This window comes from Brachyhypopomus gauderio, chromosome 10 (assembly GCF_052324685.1).
Source record: "Brachyhypopomus gauderio isolate BG-103 chromosome 10, BGAUD_0.2, whole genome shotgun sequence".
In the NCBI taxonomy this organism is placed as follows: Eukaryota; Metazoa; Chordata; class Actinopteri; order Gymnotiformes; family Hypopomidae; genus Brachyhypopomus; species Brachyhypopomus gauderio.
The window spans coordinates 19,786,594-19,809,530 of NC_135220.1; the positions used below are offsets into that span (position 1 = coordinate 19,786,594).

Sequence of the window (22,937 nt, forward strand, 5' to 3'; positions counted from 1 at the left end):
AGTCATCTGTTTAGATAGCCTCTGGTGAGAAAGATTTGTGAGTGACTAAATTATGTCTAATCTTGATCCGTGTAGTAAAACCTTTTTTAAGGTGAGAACATTGTATACAAAAGTTCATCATATTACTTTAGTATTATTACTTTCATTTTTGGATAGATATACAGAAGCTATAACAAATTCAAAACATACAGAGGCTGTATTTGCTAATTATATAAATAATATTATCACTGTATTTCCTCAACCCAGACTATGTGATTTGGGTTTGGGGGCATACTGAGGCCCTCCCGTAGTTCCAAGGATGAATGGCAGCCTGTGTAGGTCTGTCAATGTCCGTGTGTGTGTGTGTATATGTGTGTGTGTGTGTGCGTGCATTTGAATCTGAATGACCTACTGATAACACAACTGGGTGTGTCTATGCACATGTGTTTCTGTGTATATTTATGTATGTGTGTTTATTTAAATATGAAAGGCCCACAGATAACACAACTGGGTGTGCATGCGTGTGTGTGAAGTGAATATTAGATTGCAGCACCCACAAGCCAGCGAAAACTAATGTGACAGCAAGCATTGGATATCTTTATTCTGAGACATGATGTACAGCTCTCACAAGCTGGGTTTGTTTATATATATATGTGTGTGTGTGTGTGTGTGTGTGTGTGTGTGTGTGTGTGTGTGTGTGTGTGTGTGTGTGTGTGTGTGTACAGTCATATTCCCTCCTCTCAGGTGTGGTGGATTATCTGTGGGTCAGCCTGTTAATCTGCACATCCAAAACTGATAAAAAAATTCCAGAGTTATGTAATGTAAGCTCATACTTAAATCATGCATCTGGTGTTAAGAGGAGCAATGGCCTCTCAGAAACCATGCAGTGCCTTGGAATTTACGATAGATTTTTCAGCTACAGTTGAATGTTGTCATTCAGCACACAGACACAAAAATTAGAAATGTCCTTATGCAGCAATCAGTTTCATATTTTTGATAATGAGTATTATTGGGGCAATAGAGTCTGCATCTATGCAGTTTTTGTATGGAATGTTATTAACTGTAGGTCACTTGATTAATGGTTTGCAGCTCTTGGTGGAAACTGTTGTAATGCTGGTATGAAGGGTGGTTCTGACAGGTTGGTTTCACTGTTGGAACTACACATCACAACAAAGGAAGATGGTCTCAGTGATTCAGGATGAATGCAAGCTCTGAATATGGCTGCATGTGTGATGTGTGTGTATGTGTGAACCTGTTCAGGGAGGGGAGAAGTAGAGCAGGGCTCTGATTGGCTCAGATTTTTCACTAGCGATGAGGAAAACGTGATCCGGTCTGCAGAGGTACTGCAGCGAAGAAGACTGCAGAAAGAGGGAGAGAGAGAGAGAGAGAGAGAGAGAGAGAGAGAGAGAGAGAAAGAGAGAAAGAAGAGAGAGGGGAGGGGGTGAGAGGGAATAAGAGAGAAGGAATGGAGTGAGAAAGGGTGGGATGGAGAGAAAGAGAGAGAGCAAGAAAAAAATAAATAATGAAACAATAAATGAGTGAAGGCTAGAGGAAACAGTCTAGGAGAGGGGAGAGAGATGTGCACACATGGATGAAACCAAAAGGGGTGTGTGAGAGGGGTGTGTGAGAGTGTGCCCGCCTGTGTGTTTTGTGTGTGTGAGGCTGTGCACACTCACAGAGAAGCATTGACAGGCGAGAGAGCGAGAGTGAGTGAGAGAGAGAGAGCGAGGGAGCAAGGGAGAGAGAAAGAGAGCGAGAGAGCGTGTGTGTGTGGGGGAAGGAGCTGTAGAGACAAACGGCTTCTGAGAGTGGAGAATCATAAAGCCAGAGCAGACTGCAGAGAGCTCTGGCTCTGACAGACGGCAGCAGCACAGCACCGAGGACGAAAACAGTGAGCATGTAAAGGAGAGAAGGAGAGTGAGACAGAGAGAGAGAGAGACAGGTAGAGAGATACATACAGGAGGGGGAAACTGACGAAGTAGAGGACTTGAGGGATGGGCAGAGAGAGAGTGGGATCGCAAAGGAAATAAGGAAGAAAAGAAGGAAGAAAGAAAAACAAGAGGACTCAGCCATCATCCCTCTATCTCTGTCTGTGTTTGGCTGGCTGTGTGTGGCACTGTGACGTATCTTTCCTCCACCAACACATCCTCCTCCATCCCTCATGTCCTCCACCCTGCACTCCACCTCCCCTCGCAGGAACAGATGAGCGCTCTCACTCGATTTTCACCTCCCACCATCCGTAATCAGGCTTCTGCTCTGCTGGACGACATGGAAGAGTAACCTTGACTCTGGCGATATAAGCCAGCCGACCTTCTTCAGAAACCCAGACTGCGGTTGTCATCATCATCCTCGCTGGGACAGCGTGTTCACAAAGGCAGGATACGCAGAGCTGTCCACTGTATAACATTGCCAACAATTGAACACGGATACCAACTGGACTGAACACAAGCACACAACAGTGAGCAAAGAGGTACAACAACATAGGAAAAGAGGTGTGTATTTGTTTTGGATAGTTTTTTGTAGTATATGTACGTGTTTGTGTGTATGTTGCAGAGATGTATGTTTTATTGAAGGTTTGATGAGGCTGACCAGCTTGTTTATCCCAGTCTAAATGAAATTGACTCATTTTGCGGTTTAAATGTTGCAAGTCATTTTGAATCTGCAGGTGTGTGATACTGCATTCATGCTTATGTAGCTGGATATATGTAGCTGTGTGTGTGGTATGTGAATGTGTGTGAAATGCACATTTGATCGTGTGTATGTGTTTACAATTGTATAATCTGTACAATTATGTTCAGGTTATAGTGTCAGTACAGCCATGTTGAGCACCTTCAAACTACCAAAACGCTACGTCAGTAGTGTAGTCGAAGACTTGCAGAATGTCATTTTGACTGACACATCAGGGATATACAGTGTGCCAGAGACTTCTATGTGTGTGTGTTTGTGTGTGTGTGTGGGTGTGTGTGTGTGTGTGTGTGTGTACGGAAAGCCATTTTGACCGTGCATGCCTCCTGCAGTCCATCCTGCATATCCATTGCTCCTATTGCATAACTACCACACACACACACACACACACACACACACACACACACACACACACACGCACAAACACACACACCTCTACCTCAGGCACTGACCCCAGCACACACCTCTCACAAAACCTTCCTGATCAATAGCCTTGATCAGTCGGTTCACACAGTGGCCCCGGAGAGTCGCTCCCTTGAGTGTGTGGAGGTGTATGAGTGGCATCCTTCACAAGCACCTGCTTTCTCATCTCATAGCTGTAGATCTCAGCTGGTTAATGTGCTCTAATTAAAGTCAGCGGTAATTGATCTCTTCAGTGAAATAATAGGTGGTTGCATCGGCTGTATAATCATTGTGGTTTGTTATTACCAGAATCGAGGTTGTGTGTAGGCATCAGTACTGCCTGCAGTTGTTTATGGTTGTGTTGTTAATTTAGGTCATCTTTGTTATTATTCAGTGTGTTGGTAAGTAATAATCTAACTAAATGTGAGCTCACAACAGAGATTTCAATAAAAACATTATAAATTCCATTATTGTAAAGATTACTGCATTTTGTTTGTAGTGTGCTAATAGTAGAGTGCTATAACTAATGATGTTTCTTATTAAGATATTCTCTGTTGTGAATACAACATCTCATTAATATTGTAGCAAAGGTGTGCTAGTACTTTTAACTGTTAGTGTTGTGGCAATGTTGTTTAGGTAGTTCTAGTAATGTAGCTCTAAGTTAGTGTTGTGAGGTTGAGGTGAGTCTTAGTACTGTGTTAGTAAAGTTGATTGTGTTGTAGAGGTGTTAGTGTTGTAAAGATGGGTGTTAGTGCTGTGAAGAGGCAAGTGCTGATATAACTAAGCGTCTGACAGCATTATAAAAGAGTAAATATTGTGAAGTTGTGTTTTGTAGAGGTGGGTGTTGTAAAGGTGGGTGTTGTTGAGGAGGGTGTTGTAAAGGTGGGTGTTGTAGAGGTCGGTGTTGTAGAGGTGGATGTTGTAGAGTTGAGTGTTGTAGAGGTGGATGTTATAAGGGTGGGTGTTGTAGAGAAGGGTGCTGTTGAGGTGGATGTAATAAAGGTGGGTGTTGTAGAGGTGGGTGTTGTAGAGGTGGGTGTTGTAGAGGAGGGTGTTGTAGAGGTGGGTGTTGTAGAGGTTGATGTTGTAAAGGTGGGTGTTGTAGAGGTGGATGTTGTAGAGGTGTGTGTTGTAGAGGTGGATGTTATAAAGGTGGGTGTTGTAGACGAGGGTGTTGTAGAGGTGGGTGTTGTAGAGGTGGATGTTGTAGAGGTTGATGTTGTAAAGGTGGGTGTTGTAGAGGTGGATGTTGTAGAGGTGTGTGTTGTAGAGGAGGGTGTTGTAGAGGTGGATGTTATAAAGGTGGGTGTTGTAGACGAGGGTGTTGTAGAGGTGGGTGTTGTTGAGGTGGATGTAATAAAGGTGGGTGTTGTAGAGATTGATGTTATAAAGGTGGGTGTTGTAGACGAGGGTGTTGTAGAGGTGGGTGTTGTTGAGGTGGATGTAATAAAGGTGGGTGTTGTAGAGGTTGATGTTGTAAAGGTGGGTGTTGTAGACGAGGGTGTTGTAGAGGTGGGTGTTATAGAGGTGAGTGTTATAGAGGTGGGTGTTATAGAGGTGGATGTTGTAGAGATTGATGTTGTAGACGAGGGTGTTGTAGAGGTGGGTGTTGTAGAGGAGGGTGTTCTAGAGGTGAGTGTTATAGAGGTGGGTGTTGTGTTGTAGAGATTGATGTTGTAGAGGAGGGTGTTTTAGAGGTTGATGTTGTAAAGGTGGGTGTTGTAGACGAGGGTGTTGTAGAGGTGGGTGTTGTAGAGATTGATGTTGTAAAGGTGGGTGTTGTAGAGGTGGGTGTTGCAGAGGTGGGTGTTGTAGAGGTGGATGTTGTAAAGGTGGGTGTTGTAGAGGAGGGTGTTGTAGAGGTGGATGTTGTAGAGGAGGGTGTTGTAGAGGTGAGTGTTGTAGAGGTTGATGTTGTAAAGGTGGGTGTTGTAGAGGAGGGTGTTGTAGAGGTGGATGTTGTAAAGGTGGTAGTTGTAGAGGTTGAATTGTAAAGGTGGGTGTCGTAGAGGTGGATGTTGTAAAGGAGGGTGTTGTAGAAGTGGATGTTGTAAATGTTGTAAAGGTGGGTGTTGTAGTGGGGACTGGTAGTGGCTACAACACCATAGAGGAGGGTGTTGTAGAAGTGGGTGTTGTAGAGGTGGATGTTGTAAAGGTGGGTGTTGTAGAGGAGGGTGTTGTAGAAGTGGGTGTTGTAGAGGTGGATGTTGTAAAGGTGGGTGTTGTAAAGGTGGGTGTTGTAGAAGTGGGTGTTGTAGAGGTGGATGTTGTAAAGGTGGATGTTGTAAAGGTGGGTGTTGTAGTGGGGACTGGTAGTGTGGTAAAGGAGAGAATTGATATGACTGTCAGCATTCTAAACATGCACGTTTGTGTTGTGAAGTTGTGTGTTAGTATTGGAGACATGAGTGTTAGTATGATGATGGGTGTTAAAGGTGAGTGTTAGTGTTATAGTGGTGCGTGTTAGTGTTATAGAAGAAGAAAAATATACTTTATTGATCTCGAAGGAAAGTTAGTGTTATAGTGGTGGGTGTTAGTACTGTGCTGTAGAAGTGAGTGTTATTGTTTTAGTGGTGGGTGTAAGTGTTATAGAGCTGAGTGTTAGTGTTATAGTGGTAGGTGCTAGTGCTGTACAGGTGAGTGTTATTGTTATAGTGGTGGGTGTAAGTGTTGTAAAGGTGAGTGCTATGATGGGTGTTAGTGTTGTAGAGGTACATGTTAGTGTTATTGTGGTGGGTGTTAGTGTTGTGGAGATGAGTGTTACTGATATATTGGTGGATGTTAGTGTTGTAGACATGAGTGTTAGTGTTATAGTGGTAGGTGTCAGTATTGGAGAGATAAGTATTAGTGTTACAGCGGTGGCTGTTAGTGTTGTAGAGTGAGTGTTAGTGGTTGGTGTTAATGTTGTGGAGGTGAGAGTTAGTCTAATAGTGGTGGCTGTTAGTGTTGTAGAGGTGAGTGTTAGTGTTAGTGGTTGGTGTTAATGTTGTAGAGGTGAGTGTTAGTGTGAGCGGTTAGTGTTAGTGTTGTAGAGGTGAGTGTGTGTGTGTGTGTTAAGAACATAGTGAACTGAAGCTGCACTGACAGCACATGTAGCAAGAACAAAGAATCCCTCTCCTACGTTTCTCACTGAACTGTAGGCAAAATGGCTGACGCTTGCTCTCAATGACGAGCACTAAATTATTAAAAGCCACTGCCTTCCCCCACAACCAGCACAACCTGTGCCTTATACACACACACACACACGCACACACACACACACACACACACACACACACACACACACACACACACACACAAAGTATGAAATAACACAACCCAGAAATAACAAAACCGGAATAACTTAAACCAGATATGAAATTACAGTCCAGAGCACAGCTGATGAGTATACATCTCTAACACCGCAACAGAAGGCATTTCTTTTGAATATATGAACATTGTGGATGTATTAACAATACTGTAATTATGGGCTCTGAAATATCTCATTCTCCTATTTACAGTGAGAAAAAGGCACAGCTAGTGCCATGTTGTTATGAATGTCAGGTACCTGCCCACTGTGGGTGAGTGAGTCATCTCAGTGCCCTGATGTAAATATCTGGAATGGTTGTGTGTGTAACAGGCGGGTCAGCAGGCTCCGAGGAGAAGCCCCGTGACATGTTTAGAAATACAGAGATGGTGACATGTAGCTGATATCATCTCACATGAGACATATTCCCTTCTCTCTGATTGTTTCAGTGAGCAGGTGGAATGTATCCAGCGCAAATGCACACACACGTGTGCGTGCACATACACACAGACACAGACACATACATTTCCACATGTAAACTAGACAGAGAAAGCTAGAGAGGGGAGAGACACAGACGGAAGGAGACAGAGAGGAGGACAGGCTTGAGGAATGTTCTGGGCGGTGCATGTGTGTGTGTATGTGTGTGTTATTTTTGTTTTCTGTGCATGTGTGTGGTGTGCGATTGTGGGAGTGAATGGGGGATGTGACCAAGAATGTTCTAAAACTGAAAGAGAGTATTGAGTGCGTACTGGTATTGAAGGCTTAACCTCAAGGGGGAGTACGCAGACAAGGTACGTGTGTGTGGTGGTTTTTTTACACACACACACACACACACACACACACACACACACACACACACACACACACACACATATACAGTATATATATATATATATATATATATATATATATATATATATACAGTTGTGATCAAATTTATTCAACCCCCAATGCTGCGAAGGGTTTTATGGAATTCAGTGCACATTTGTAATTGTGTTCATAATGAAATCTTACAAGGACTTGTTAAAGAACTAAATGCAACTAAGATAGCATCAATTTTTTTTGTCATAAAGTATTAAATGGCCTTTTTGTGATTTCTTCATTGACACAATTATTCAACCCCTTTACGACTACCACTCCTAAGAACAGAGGTTCATTCCAGTGTTTTCCATCAGGTATTGAAAACATCTGTGGATGTCAACAAGCAGCAATCAAGCATGATAAGCACCAATTAGGCAGATTTAAAAGGACTGTGATACTCAGCTCCTTCTAGACATCTACTGGTGTGTTTCCAAGCATGGTGAAGGCAAGAGAATGGTCCCAGAAGACAAGAGAAGAGGTTATTGCTCTTCACAAGAATGGCAATGGATATAAAAAGATTGCGAAGTTGTTAAATATTCCAAGAGACACTATCGGAAGTATCATTCGTAAGTTCAAGTTAAAGGGCACAGTGGAAACGTTACCTGGTCGTGGCAGAAAGAAGATCCTGACCGCGACTGCTGTGCGCTACCTGAAGCGTAATGTGGAGAAAAATTCCCGCGTGACTGCTAAGGAACTGAAAAAAGACCTGTCAGATGTGGGCACTGAAGTTTCAGCTCAGACAATAAGGCGCGCACTGCATAACGAAGACCTCCATGCCAGAACGCCCAGACGCACCCCCTTGCTGACTCCAAAGAACAAGAAAAGTCGACTGCAGTATGCCAAAAGTCATGTGGACAAGCCACAAAGGTTTTGGGACAGTGTACTGTGGTCAGATGAAACTAAATTAGAACTGTTTGGGACAATGGACCAGCGCTATGTTTGGAGAAGGAAGAACCAGGCTTATGAACAAAAGAACACCTTGCCTACTGTGAAGCATGGCGGGGGGTCAATTATGCTTTGGGGCTGTTTTGCTTCTAATGGTACAGGAAAGCTTCAACGTGTGCAGGGTACCATGAATTCCCTTCAGTACCAGGAGATCTTGGAGGAAAATGTGATGGAGTCAGTCACAAACCTGCGGCTTGGGAGACGTTGGACCTTCCAACAGGACAATGATCCGAAGCACACATCCAAGTCCACTAGAGCATGGTTGAACATGAAAGGCTGGAACATTCTAGAGTGGCCATCGCAATCACCAGACTTAAATCCAATTGAGAACCTCTGGTGGGACCTAAAGAAGGCAGTTGCAGTGCGCAAGCCTAAGAATGTGACTGAACTGGAGGCTTTTGCCCATGAAGAATGGGCTAAGATACCCATAGGTCGCTGCAAGACACTTGTGTCAAGCTATGCTTCACGCTTGAAAGCTGTCATAACTGGAAAAGGATGTTGTACTAAGTACTAAAAAATAATGTCACTAGGGGGTTGAATAAAACTGATAATGATGTGAGCACAGTAAAGACATTTGTGGTTATTCCATCATAAATATTATGTTATGTTTGTCTAATTTATAAGTGCCTCTTTGATATAATTGTAAATAAGATGACTGAAATGATCAAAATCAATGTCAAACTGGCCAAAACACTTTATTTCAGTGGGGGTTGAATAAATTTGATCACAACTGTATATATATATAATTTGCACAGCTGATGAAGGACCTCTCTCCTCTCTCTGAAATGTCCTGTTTCTCTGGAATCTTTGTGTACTTCACTATAATTTTGAGTTCAGTTATTCACTACGCTCAATCTCTCTCTCTCTCTCTCTCTCTCTCTCTCACTATCTATCTCTGTCTTTCGGTGAGTGAGTATGTATACACACGCACACACCCACTCACTCGTTTATTTAGTTGAATGAGAAGGGTAAACGTTAGATGTCAGACGTCTGTCAGCACAGGTTAGGCATGAGCAGAAGCACCGGAGAGATGTGGGTGATAATAATGGGGACATTGGTAAGGAGAGGTGTGGGTGATAATAATGGGGATATTGGTAAGGAGAGGTGTGGGTGATAATAATGGGGACATTGGTAAGGAGAGGTGTGGGTGATGATAATAATGGGGACATTGGTAAGGAGAGGTGTGGGTGATAATAATGGGGACATTGGTAAGGAGAGGTGTGGGTGATAATAATGGGGACATTGGTAAGGAGAGGTGTGGATGATAATAATGGGGACATTGGTAAGGAGAGGTGTGGGTGATGATAATGGGGACATTGGTAAGGAGAGGTGTGGGTGATGATAATAATGGGGACATTGGTAAGGAGAGGTGTGGGTGATAATAATGGGGACATTGGTAAGGAGAGGTGTGGGTGATAATAATGGGGACATTGGTAAGGAGAGGTGTGGCTGATAATAATGGGGACATTGGTAAGGAGAGGTGTGGGTGATAATAATGGGGACATTGGTAAGGAGAGGTGTGGGTGATAATAATGGGGATATTGGTAAGGAGAGGTGTGGGTGATGATAATAATGGGGACATTGGTAAGGAGAGGTGTGGGTGATGATAATAATGGAGACATTGGTAAGGAGAGGTGTGGGTGATAATAATGGGGACATTGGTAAGGAGAGGTGTGGGTGATAATAATGGGGACATTGGTAAGGAGAGGTGTGGGTGATAATAATGGGGATATTGGTAAGGAGAGGTGTGGGTGATGATAATAATGGGGACATTGGTAAGGAGAGGTGTGGGTGATGATAATAATGGGGACATTTGTAAGGAGAGGTGTGGGTGATAATAATGGGGACATTGGTAAGGAGAGGTGTGGCTGATAATAATGGGGACATTGGTAAGGAGAGGTGTGGGTGATAATAATGGGGACATTGGTAAGGAGAGGTGTGGGTGATAATAATGGGGACATTGGTAAGGAGAGGTGTGGGTGATAATAATGGGGACATTGGTAAGGAGAGGTGTGGGTGATGATAATAATGGGGACATTGGTAAGGAGAGGTGTGGGTGATGATAATAATGGGGACATTGGTAAGGAGAGGTGTGGGTGATAATAATGGGGACATTGGTAAGGAGAGGTGTGGGTGATAATAATGGGGACATTGGTAAGGAGAGGTGTGGGTGATAATAATGGGGACATTGGTAAGGAGAGGTGTGGGTGATAATAATGGGGACATTGGTAAGGAGAGGTGTGGGTGATGATAATAATGGGGACATTGGTAAGGAGAGGTGTGGGTGATGATAATGGGGACATTGGTAAGGAGAGGTGTGGGTGATGATAATAATGGGGACATTGGTAAGGAGAGGTGTGGGTGATAATAATGGGGACATTGGTAAGGAGAGGTGTGGGTGATAATAATGGGGACATTGGTAAGGAGAGGTGTGGGTGATGATAATAATGGGGACATTGGTAAGGAGAGGTGTGGGTGATAATAATGGGGACATTGGTAAGGAGAGGTGTGGGTGATAATAATGGGGACATTGGTAAGGAGAGGTGTGGATGATAATAATGGGGACATTGGTAAGGAGAGGTGTGGGTGATGATAATAATGGGGACATTGGTAAGGAGAGGTGTGGGTGATAATAATGGGGACATTGGTAAGGAGAGGTGTGGATGATAATAATGGGGACATTGGTAAGGAGAGGTGTGGGTGATAATAATGGGGACATTGGTAAGGAGAGGTGTGGGTGATAATAATGGGGACATTGGTAAGGAGAGGTGTGGATGATAATAATGGGGACATTGGTAAGGAGAGGTGTGGGTGATAATAATGGGGACATTGGTAAGGAGAGGTGTGGATGATAATAATGGGGACATTGGTAAGGAGAGGTGTGGGTGATAATAATGGGGACATTGGTAAGGAGAGGTGTGGATGATAATATGGGGACATTGGTAAGGAGAGGTGTGGGTGATAATAATGGGGACATTGGTAAGGAGAGGTGTGGGTGATGATAATGGGGACATTGGTAAGGAGAGGTGTGGGTGATGATAATAATGGGGACATTGGTAAGGAGAGGTGTGGGTGATGATAATAATGGGGACATTGGTAAGGAGAGGTGTGGGTGATGATAATGGGGACATTGGTAAGGAGAGGTGTGGGTGATGATAATAATGGGGACATTGGTAAGGAGAGGTGTGGGTGATAATAATGGGGACATTGGTAAGGAGAGGTGTGGATGATAATAATGGGGACATTGGTAAGGAGAGGTGTGGGTGATGATAATAATGGGGACATTGGTAAGGAGAGGTGTGGGTGATGATAATAATGGGGACATTGGTAAGGAGAGGTGTGGGTGATAATAATGGGGATATTGGTAAGGAGAGGTGTGGGTGATGATAATAATGGGGACATTGGTAAGGAGAGGTGTGGGTGATGATAATAATGGGGACATTGGTAAGGAGAGGTGTGGGTGATAATAATGGGGACATTGGTAAGGAGAGGTGTGGGTGATAATAATGGGGACATTGGTAAGGAGAGGTGTGGGTGATGATAATAATGGGGACATTGGTAAGGAGAGGTGTGGGTGATAATAATGGGGACATTGGTAAGGAGAGGTGTGGGTGATGATAATAATGGGGACATTGGTAAGGAGAGGTGTGGATGATAATAATGGGGACATTGGTAAGGAGAGGTGTGGGTGATGATAATAATGGGCACATTGGTAAGGAGAGGTGTGGGTGATGATAATAATGGGGACATTGGTAAGGAGAGGTGTGGATGATAATAATGGGGACATTGGTAAAGAGAGGTGTGGGTGATGATAATAATGGGGACATTGGTAAGGAGAGGTGTGCATACTTCAGTGTAGATTAGTGTGTGTCCTGTAGGCCTGTGTGTGGTAATTTGGAGGACTTTGGAGGTAATTTGGTCATCTGCTCTCCAGTTTTATAAAATGCTTCATACCTTCACTCCATCCCTCTGTCCCATCTAACAGGCCCAGTACATTTCATTACCAGTTGACTTCTGCTAATGGCTGAGCATCCTCTGACCAGCACTAGAAAGAGTCTCCAAGCCTGCTGCTTCAGTACCCATGTACCCTAGTGCACTAACCTGCTTCATTACCCAGGAACCCTAGTGCACTAGCCTGCTTGTGTTTCTTATTACATCAGCTAGGAAGACTGCACTCACTACATACCAGTTGGGGCTTTACGACTTTCATATTATAATAATTTTTATTATCCACAACAATAATAATTTAACTTTGGTTTATTAATACTTATACAGTAGCTTTAGTGAGCATTGGGCTTTGTATTAGAAGACCCAAGGATAATAAACGACAGGTGAATATTAGTAATATCGTGTCGTGTGCAATTTATCTCACCAGCATCTCCACGGTTAGAAAATATCCCGTTTACAGTTATAAATGATGACAATTGCAGGAAACGGCGAACGTCCATTTTCCCTTTTCGCTACCACATCTTACACGCTCTGACGCCTGTACACTAACTGATATCAGATGGCAGATTTGCACTAGTTTGTGTGTCATTTGTGTGTACGTGCGTGCCTCCCTACGCTTGAGAGCGCGCGGTTATTTTCGGAGCTACCTCGCAGCCCTCCGGTGCCGTGGCAACGCAGCGAGAACAAATGTGAGTGACGGCAGCTCGAGGCTTTAAGACTCGCAGGCGCATAGCAAAATGGACGACAGTACACAGAAAATAATCCCACACCCTAACGCACATAAACGCATATTAGACGGAACGAGTGAACGTACACCCTAAAATGTGTGTTTAACTAAGGATGAAGCACGTCCAGCTATCCTTTCGATAAAGCTCAGGTAGCTAGCGGTTAGAGTGTGGATGGAGAGTGGATAAGCTTAAATACACAAAGGCCTGCAAATCATCACACACACCCAGAAATGATGAGGGGAGGGGGTGTATGGGGTGCTGTGAAACTGAAGAGATAAAGAGTTCATAAATAGCTACTCTTAATAAAACAACTCTCTCTGTCTGTCCCCCATCCACCAAACTCTCCGTGCATCATCTAGGTCACCTCTCTTTCCCTGCCTCCATCTCTCTCTCTCTCTCTCTCTCTCTCTCCCCCTGTGTCTCTGTTCTTCTCTCCACCCACTTACTCTGAAGACCACTCCAAATGTGTCACGTTCACCTACTTTTTCCTGTCCTCAGAAATGTGTCCTTGTCTAATACGCGTTCAAGCACAACACACAAACACAGACACACATTCTCCAAGTTTCTCACAGATGACTAAATCTTAGATTTCATACCACAGACTAAACACATTTTGTGTATGAGCTGTTCATTTGGTAGTGACTCACCACATACCCACATAGCATCATTCATTTTACAGTTGGTCCATGGACTTATGTTACAAACTGCATGAACAGAGAAGTGTGTGTCATGTAGCGATGGGGCAAGCTGTGCTGTATCCAGGCCAGTTTCTGTATGAGTATGTCTGTGGAGATCTTCAGTACTGCTGTACTGGAGACGTACTGCCTGCTCCTGGCAACCTCCACACACCTATCTGCACTTCTCTCTGCACTGTAAGAACTCACAGTGGCATGCCAGACTTGTAACTGTGGACTTTGCGTTTTCGTGCTGTAAATGACCACAGCACTGTGTACTGCAGTTGGACGCTGCAAGCATATAAATAGTTTAAAATAGTTTTGCTTTGTCATTTTATTTTAAGCACCACTTCGATTCTTGTGTCTTTGCCACCAGAAAAGAACTCTTCATACTTCATGGGAAAAAGCAGAGTGGAGAGACGAGACTCAGCTAAGCCTCTTGGACACCTTCAACACACCTGACATGAGTGGACACCTGCCTTCTTAGACCAGAGTACAGACACACCCCTTAAGGAATTACAAGCTGTACTGCACCAGAAGAGAATCTTCTAGAACTTTGTATCCTTCTTCCAAAAAGGTGCTGCTTATCACACCCTAAGTGGGCATGATCTCAGCCTCTCCAATGCGTCGCTCTGAAAGGGGAAGGAAGTGAAGCTGCTTGTGCCAGTTTTGTCTGTGGAACATCCCAATACACATTACATCACTTCCTTTTAGAACTTGCTCTATACCACCCACTGAGACTGAATGCAAAAAACCGAAGCTTGGAAATGTACTCTTTAAGGCCTTCTTAAAGGGACTTTCTGTGTTGGTGCTTATTGTATCTATGCCACTATAAGATTATACAGTATTCGCTTGAATATTAAATCTGAGACATATATTTGTCATTAGGTATTTGTGCTATGCTGTTTGAAGCCATTCATTTGTAAAACTGGATATAGAGTATTTTTGCCTATTAGTGAAGTATTATTAAACAGGGTATCATCAAACTGATAACTACTGGATATAGTGAACTACTGCATATATTAAACTACTAAAACTTGTACACTACTGACCTTGCAAACAGCTGAATATTGCAACCTTCACATTGAAGCATCAGTTGCGTGTTGAGGCAAGACAGGAGCCTCTGTTTGCCTTAAGGACTCTCAGAGCTTAGACTGACCATCTCTAAACATCCAGACCCCGTGGAAGACATACTTTAGCGTGACCAGTGAGAGACTCTAACGGAACGATGGACAAAACCATTCGCCCTCACGTCCCCTGCAATGGCTGACTGTACCCTGAGAAAACTGCAATCACCACTAATAGGGCTGTGAGTCTGACCGCACACACCTGCAGAGATACGCAAGCCTGCAGAGTCACACACCCCTGCAGAGACCACGCTCTCTTCCTTGAGCGAATGTCCTGTCTCCGGCGCCAGCCTGTGACAATCCCCATGGATACAGTCAAGATCATCCAATCAGAGAAGTTTCCTCGGGAGTGCCCTGTGCCTGTCACACAGCCTCGCTTTGCTCCACCCCCCCGCGTGGCCTGGGATGGCGGTGGTGAGGGGGAGGTCATTGTTAACCAGGCCTGCAGTGACCTGGAGGTCAATGGTAACACCGTGGTCAACCCCCGTCCTCTGGTGTCTCCCCCTGTCCCGATCCTTCGGCGTGAAGCAGCCTACTTGGCCCAACGCAAGGCCAGCAATGCGGAGATCTGCTACCACCAGTTTCACTACAAGATGGACGACGTGATCGTGAACCAGTATGTACTACGCTCTTCATCCACCTCCTCCTCCTCCTCTTCCTCAACGTCCTCGGGGCCAGTGATGCCATGCGAGCCCCTGGACTGCCCAACGTGTGGGCACACCTACAACTTTGCTGGCAAGCGTCCGCGGATTCTGTCCTGCCTGCACTCTGTGTGTGAGGAGTGCCTGCAGATTCTGTACGAGTCTTGCCCCAAGTACAAGTTCATCTCCTGTCCCACATGCCGCCGGGAGACGGTGCTCTTCACCGACTATGGCCTGGCCGCGCTGGCCATCAATACCAGCATCCTGAGCCGGCTGCCCTCCGACCCCGGTGGGACCATGCAGTGGGGCGGTGACACCGACCGCAGCTGCTACCAGACGGTGCGCCAGTACTGCCAATCGGCCTGCACCTGCCACATCTCCAACCCTCTCTCCTCCTGTGGCATCATGTAGTTCCAAAACAGACCACCGCGTGGCACTGTTTGAGCCAAAACGCCAGTACTCGACCTCCCCTACCCGCCACACTGTTATTCCAAAGTCCTCTGTCTCACACACAGATGTATCTATAGATCTATTAGCACAGACGGTTGCTGTCTGGACTTTTAAGTGAAAGAGACACTTGTGCAAGGAGCCAAAAGAGAAATGAAATATCAGAGTAAATGTATTTTATGTACGAACTGGTCAAGTCCTCTCCCTTGAGCCCTGTCTTTCTTGTTTGGATGTGTTTGTCATCTCTTCACATGGGAATGCCAAGGAGACCTTGTCTCCCTCCTCCTGGATAAAATAAAGCAAATAAATGAATAATGTCAAAGCAGTGGCTTGGTCTCAACATGAAAGCTCAATCTTCCTTAAGGTTGCTAAAGAGATGAACACATAACACAACAGATCAGTTAAATTCACATGATATGAAGGAGCAGGAACAAACTAAAAGTCCTAATGAAATCATATAAGACAAAAGTTGTTTATTAAACATTGCTATGTACATTCAGAACACTACAATCATTAAAACAAGCACACAGATTACATAAATACAATGGAAATCAGTAATTATTTTGAGAGAAAGAGTGGTCCGAGAATAAGGAATATTTACACTGAGTATCTTAGCATGAAAGTGTCCAGATATAGAGATCACCTCACATAGAAAATACATCACATAGAGAACAGCTCACATAGAGAACAGCTCACATAGAGAACAGCTCGTGTGGTGAAAAAGTGTTCTGGCAGAGAAACACCTGCAATCTCTCTGTGTTATCTCAGCTTGGTAAGATTTTAGCAGCAATCAAAAATGGCACATATTAAATATATCTCACAGTATATTTGGCTTATGTTTATGGAATACACATACACAATATTGCAATATGTTACATTTCCTCAAATATGATTGCTCTGGGCTTTAAGAATGTAACAACTGTATTCTTTTACCTGAGCTGTAAAAACAAGTCAGACCAAATATGCGAATAAGGAGAGACTCAGCTTACCAGGTATTCTCTCCAACTGTCATCATTCTTTTGAAGTATTAGGTTTGATGCATTATAAGTGCATTCATTAGCATTCATCTAACACATAAATTCAGATAAAACAGCTTAAAATCTATTATGCTATGAAAGATTGAAAAGGTATAGTTATAGCTGAATGCCATTAGGGTGACACATAGGACAGCAAGAAACAGGCTGGATCCAGTCTGTATCACTGACCTAGCTCACAGCCAGCCTCACCCCGGAACTAAGCCTTGCCCTATAAATGCTGATGCAATTTGAACACTTGCTGTAACACCTGAGGTAATCCCATAATTCAGGCCTGGTTGCCAAGCCACAGTTTTAAGCCTTCCCTTGAACAAAATGAGTGGAGACTTTGACTGTGCATTAGGTGTGTAGGTGCAACTTTATAGGTAAGAATCCATTACAGGGTCCCCTAGGTCCATTTGTGCTAAGGTTCTTCCTCCTGCTGATCTAGGGTAAAGGCGCTGTGTGAGTCTCACAGACGAGTGGACCGCCTCCTGTTTCTGAACAGCTGCCTTAGTGATGTTGTCTTCTCACTTTGTGAGCTTTAGGATGACATGAGACAGAGGAAGAGAAAATTAACACCAGCACCAATAAAGAATGGTGAATCAATGATGGCAAACAGAAGGAACTTTATTTTTAAAGTTCTTTTTAATTAAATATTTTTTGAACATCACCATAAACTGGACACATTCTGAAGTGACGAATGTTGCACTATAGTTTCTTAATGCTAAGCCCATTAATGATAACCCAGCATGCCAAAGTCTCACCTGTCTCTCCCAGCGGGTTTTGACTTTTCATTCCTTCTCAGTGAGCTAATCTTCAGCTTCAGGCTACTACTCACCTTCCTCATCTTTGTTTCCCCTGCCTGGATAAACAAATGCAAAACCTTAATCCACGCCAGCTCATTCAACAATAACAGTTACGATGCACGTCCTCGCACTAGTGTTAGAACATGCAACAATAACAGTCATGACATGTCCCCATACCAGTATTAGAACATTCAACACAACAGTTACAACACACAATACAAGTAATTTTGCTGGGTAAACAATTTTATTTCAGATAAGATTATTACTCTGGTGTTTGGTTGATTTGTTGAACATTTAAGTATAATTTTTCCAATGGACGTTCTAGGTTACTGAACTAGCTGTACCACAACTGTAAAGTTATGGTGCAATTTTGGGCTGTGCTGATTACTTTTCAGTAAATCAAGCTGCAGTTCCACAGTAAAGCTCTACATTTTGTGCTGATCTCAAACTACATTTCAACAATAATTTTAAATTCCATACTCTTCTCACGTTACAACATGTTGGTTCAACACACACCTAACCAGTTTTGCTCAGTGTGTATCCTGGTAACTTTGGAAACAAACTGCTACAGTGGGTGAATGCGTTTTCTGTACCGGCTGGATGGTCTCTGGCTCCTCCAGTAAGATGTTTGTGGATGTGAACTGTCCACTTTTGGAGAGTTTAGCTCTGTCTGCAAGAAACACAGAAAACCACATTCATCACACTTCCAGCAGGAACAGGAGCAGGAGATTCATGGCTGAACTGGACTTAAAAGTAACTTAGAGTTTTCCTCAGTATCTTCTTAAGAGCTGGGACAGAGTTAATGAAAACATTTGTTTCTATGTTATGGTCACATAACCCTGTCATTTGTTGTAATGACAGTGCAGAAATATTCCTTTAGCTCTTGTGTACTTAGTTAGGGCTGTTGCTGTGGTGGATAAGCACATAAGTACTCACTGTCCTGCCGGAGAAAAGCTCTTGTGTCAGACACAGTCCTGCGGCGGAAGACTGGAGAAGAGGAGTCCGGCTGCTCCTCCACACCCCAAAGCTCTAGTCTGTCTATGACTGTGCACTTTATTTCACCCTTCTGTAAACAAGCAGACTGCAAAAAGAAAAAAATTACAAATGAATTAGTTGAACACAAATACACTACATTGCAGAAATATTTAGGGCAACACAAGTGCTTCACATATGCAACCCTGATTATAACAAAAATCTGAGTCATTTCAGTCAAATGCACAAAAATAAAAAAACCATTTAACACGCAATCAGTAAAGCAAATGACACAAACCAGCCAGGTTATTAAAAGTACAGAAGAAATAGTAAAAACTACATAACACTCAGCAAATCAACTCACTGAGCTTAAGACGAATACTGTATATCAAAACCTTGGGTAACAGAAGCATCTGAAGGATATACAGTATACAAATGCTGCACAAAGCAGATGGCTTCGCTAAAACACGTGCTGCTCCGGTCTGTTCTGGGAGCATAAACCTAGAACCTGAATAGCTTTAGAATTCACTCCGGCCACTTCACTGTTTTAATATTGCCCTTCAATTCAATCAGCTTGTTTAGTAGTTTTCACAGCAGGCAGTGTGGCAGCAGACATGGTCACAAAGCAGCTGGCCTGAGCCCCGCTGGGCTCACTACGGGAGACCATGAGAAGGACCATCTCTGAGCCCTGCTGGACTCACTATGGGAGACCATGAGAAGGACCATCTCTGAGCCCTGCTGGGCTCACTACGGGAGACCATGAGAAGGACCATCTCTGAGCCCTGCTGGGCTCACTACGGGAGACCATGAGAAGGACCATCTCTGAGCCCTGCTGGACTCACTATGGGAGACCATGAGAAGGACCATCTCTGAGCCCTGCTGGGCTCACTACGGGAGACCATGAGAAGGACCATCTCTGAGCCCTGCTGGGCTCACTACGGGAGACCATGAGAAGGACCATCCATGAAATGGTGCTGTGGAAGAACCTCGGCAGGAACCGAGAGTGATAAACGGAATGACCTTTGGCACAAGGACAGGTAAGAAGGTAGATCTGCAAATATTTTGCTGAGTTATAACAGACATCCCGGACCAAACTATCAAGTATTTGACTTGATTTTAGACATTGGTCAAGCAAATCTCCTTGGAAAAATGTATTGTTTCCCCAGAACCTATTGATAACCATAACCTGACAATGCATTGGATTTATCAAATATATTTCACCATTCAGTCTGAACATGTGTAGACCATCGAGAGGCACCCATACAAATAACTGGATTCAATTTTGAATTTGTGTGCTCATTCAGGAAGGGCAGCTAACTGTTAAGTCCCATGTATCTACAGCAGAAACCTTATCTCACCTCTCTCTCAGTTTCTCGCCGGCGGTCTCGGAGAGACTCCACCTCCATCTGCAGCCTCTGGTTCAGCTGCTGCAGGCGAGCCATCTCCTGCATCACCTGGCACACCTGCTCCAGGTACAGCAGGCCAGGGGACATACTGGACTCTGTGTCGCATGCAGCCTGCTGACACACACACACACACACACACACACACACACACACACACACACACACACACACACACACACACCCATCAGTAAGAAAGTTTGTGAATTCAACACAGTGCTCAATTGTGTGCTATGAAAGGTGCACGTGGCATCCCCTGTAAAGTTCACTGTTCCCTTCTACAGTGCACTTCTATCCTCTAGTACCCTTCCGTCCTCTATAATGCACATTTGCCTTCTGCAGTGCACATATCATTCCTGTAATGTACAGGTACCCTCTGTAGTCCACAACTCCTTTCTGTAGTGCACATTTACCATCTGTAGGGTTTTCTGTCCTCTGTAGTACACTTCTATTGCCTATATTGCACATTTCCCCTCTGTAGTACACAACTGTCCTCTGTAGTACACATCTCCCCTGTGTAGTATACAACTCTCCAATGTAGTATACAACTCTCCCCTGTAGTATACAACTCTCCCCTTTGTAGCACACATCTCCCCTCTGTGGTATACAACTCTCCCCTGTAGTACACATCTCCCCTGTGTAGTACATTCTAATCTCTGCAGTGCACTTCTCCCCTAATATTCAGATTCAGCCCCAGAGTCCTTAAAGCTTAATGCTTCTGATACTATATTGTAAGTGATGGTAGACAATAAACTAATCTTATACTCCACTCATTTACCTCCAAAACAAATAATCTAAAAAAAGTAATATATCACAATAGGTTGCACAATATACAACCTTCTCAATAATTTAGATACACCTTACTAGTAAATTTCAAACGGCAACGAACCTTCGTCAGCCAAAAACAAAATCAAAACGTGTAAGATTAAAACGTGTAAGACAAATTAGAGGAAATAACATGTCTAAAATGTTACATCCTTTCACCTCTCAGCACACGTACTGTACCCACTGCTATCTACAAGCGCGTCCTAGACACCCCCGCATTCCTGCCGAACCGCTTCGTCTTGGAACCATTCCAGTCGTGCTTCATTCGCCCGAACCGACCGGTTTTCATAAACAGCATCGTCGAAGAGCTTCTCTACACCCGGCGCAGCACGACGTGCTTTTGTCTGGGCCTAAACGTGCGTGATTATTACCTCAATCAGGTATGTGAGAGGTGAACGTCTAATTATACAACAATGTGATAAAAAAATAATGAAACTGGATGATTGATGGTAATTTGTAGACCAATAAATGTCACGTGGTATGAAGTTCATGCTTCGATTATCCGTGTTCTCTTCACGTCGTCAAAGTCACTTACGTGTCTTTTGTGATTATGTAAATAGCCCAGTTAAAGCAGATATGGTCGACACATCAGACATTAACTGGTCAATTTACTCGGTACACCTGTCTTAATAAATTTTACAGGCTTCTAGTTATCGACTGTGGCACATGAAATCTGATCATATATTTAGGTGGCGTGTTTTTGTCACTGCTGGCCTGCGACTGGACCGTCCCCCAAACAGCCATCAGCGGCCCTGTGCTTAAGGTGAAGGTATTACCAAACCCCCCCCCCCCCCCCCCCCCAAAAACAAAACAAAACAAAACAGGAAACAAAGGTAACAACGGTGTTACAACGTAACAAGTAAACATGCACTAACATCAGATGTCTGAATGCTAATGGTGTGCTAAGCAAAAGCAGAATGCTGTACACAGGAACACAAAACGCATTTAGTTATCATGCTCGTGCTCACAAACACTTGCTTCATGCACCTACACAACTGTGTGAATGAGCCAAACATAAGAGGAAATGAAACTGTTCCAAACAACACCTAAATAATCAGTTATCAGAATTACAACCATTCCCTCAGAACTTTTTTAGACTTTTTGTTAATGACACCAATGTTTGTACTGTGGTATTTGTTCAGTGGTGGCAAAAACACTGTCCACTGTAACATTACCAGTGTACACTAGACTATAAGCAAGAGCCAAAGACAGCCCCTACCTCTGCCAGGTCTGTGGTGCTGTGCGCATGCTGCAGTGTTGTGTGTGTTCGTCTGTGGTTTACTGCTGGTCCCTGTTGATCCCTGGGAGCTTTTCCAGTGCGATGGTATGTTCTGAAGCTGGAGAGGGTGTTGGAGCGTTGGCGGGTACTGTCGCCTGTGGCAGACTGTGAAACTGCTGAGTCCTTCACTGTGGCCTGTTTCCAGGCTGGTTTAGTTCTGCGCAGGGCCTGCTCCACCGCCCCTCCTGCAGCTACGGGCGACTCCACAAGCCCCTCCGCTCCTCTGAAGAAGCAAGACGAGGAGGAAGAGCACAGGGAAGGAGCTGGTGAGGAAGAGGAGGGTGACTTATCTTCAGAAGAAGAGGAGGCTGACTTGTCTTCGGCGGCCTGTGCGAGTGGGATCAAGTCCTCGGAGATGGGTGTGCTGGCTAGAGGGCTCTGGGCGCTGGCCACTGACGGCAGCTCCACTCCAGAATCCTCAGACTCTGACCGGAGAGGGATTCCCCCCAGCCTCACAGGCTCTGAGGACCTGGAGTAACTGTCGTTAGCATCTAGCTGACTCTCCGAACCCCCATTCAGGAAGGCTGTGGCTGGATAACCCTCTGCTACCCAGGTCTCTAGTAGACACCCGAAGCTCCTGTACAGATTCATCAGTCCGCAGATCTGTCTGGACTCTGCTTGCAGCGTCTTCCCAACCTCCCACCGTGACTTCCAGTCTTCTGCTGTCCTCCACAGTGTGCAGACGTGTGCTTGCCGTATGTGTACACCTTCCCGAGAGCGGAGCAGAAACGTATTCCACCTGACAGGTGATGACTGACTGCACCTAGCAGGAAGTCGGTTTGAAGCTTGTGACACCAATTCAAAGAATCCCGAAAGGACCGCCTACATTCCTCTGCTGCGTCTTGAGGGGAATCGTGACACTTGTCTTCCCCCACTTCCACTGTCATTCTCCCAGCCTGTCCGTCTGCACCGGCAT

General features: G+C 44.4%; 2 protein-coding genes across 4 annotated transcripts; one reads left to right on the forward strand and one right to left on the reverse strand.

Moving 5' to 3' along the window:
• Window positions 1–1,541: 1,541 nt before the first annotated feature.
• Window positions 1,542–16,428, forward strand: rnf208 (ring finger protein 208). Of its 2 annotated transcripts, XM_077020371.1 has the most exons (3): window positions 1,542–2,471; window positions 13,882–14,063; window positions 14,602–16,428. In XM_077020371.1, exon 3 carries the CDS (start codon window positions 14,902–14,904, stop codon window positions 15,682–15,684), a length of 783 nt encoding a protein of 260 aa, XP_076876486.1. In that variant the 5' UTR covers window positions 1,542–2,471; window positions 13,882–14,063; window positions 14,602–14,901; the 3' UTR covers window positions 15,685–16,428. The 2 variants fall into 2 exon arrangements, with proteins under 2 accessions (XP_076876486.1, XP_076876485.1); XM_077020370.1 differs by having other exon boundaries at window positions 13,882–16,428.
• Window positions 16,174–22,937, reverse strand: LOC143525905 (uncharacterized). Of its 2 annotated transcripts, none has more exons than XM_077020367.1 (6): window positions 21,962–22,937; window positions 19,873–20,034; window positions 18,479–18,623; window positions 18,136–18,212; window positions 17,501–17,598; window positions 16,174–17,275 (listed from the first exon to the last, which is right to left on the reverse strand). In XM_077020367.1, the coding sequence occupies exons 1-6, from the start codon at window positions 22,610–22,612 to the stop codon at window positions 17,206–17,208; spliced, it is 1,203 nt and encodes a 400-aa protein (XP_076876482.1). In that variant the 5' UTR covers window positions 22,613–22,937; the 3' UTR covers window positions 16,174–17,205. The 2 variants fall into 2 exon arrangements, with proteins under 2 accessions (XP_076876482.1, XP_076876483.1); XM_077020368.1 differs by having other exon boundaries at window positions 19,873–20,031; window positions 21,962–22,934.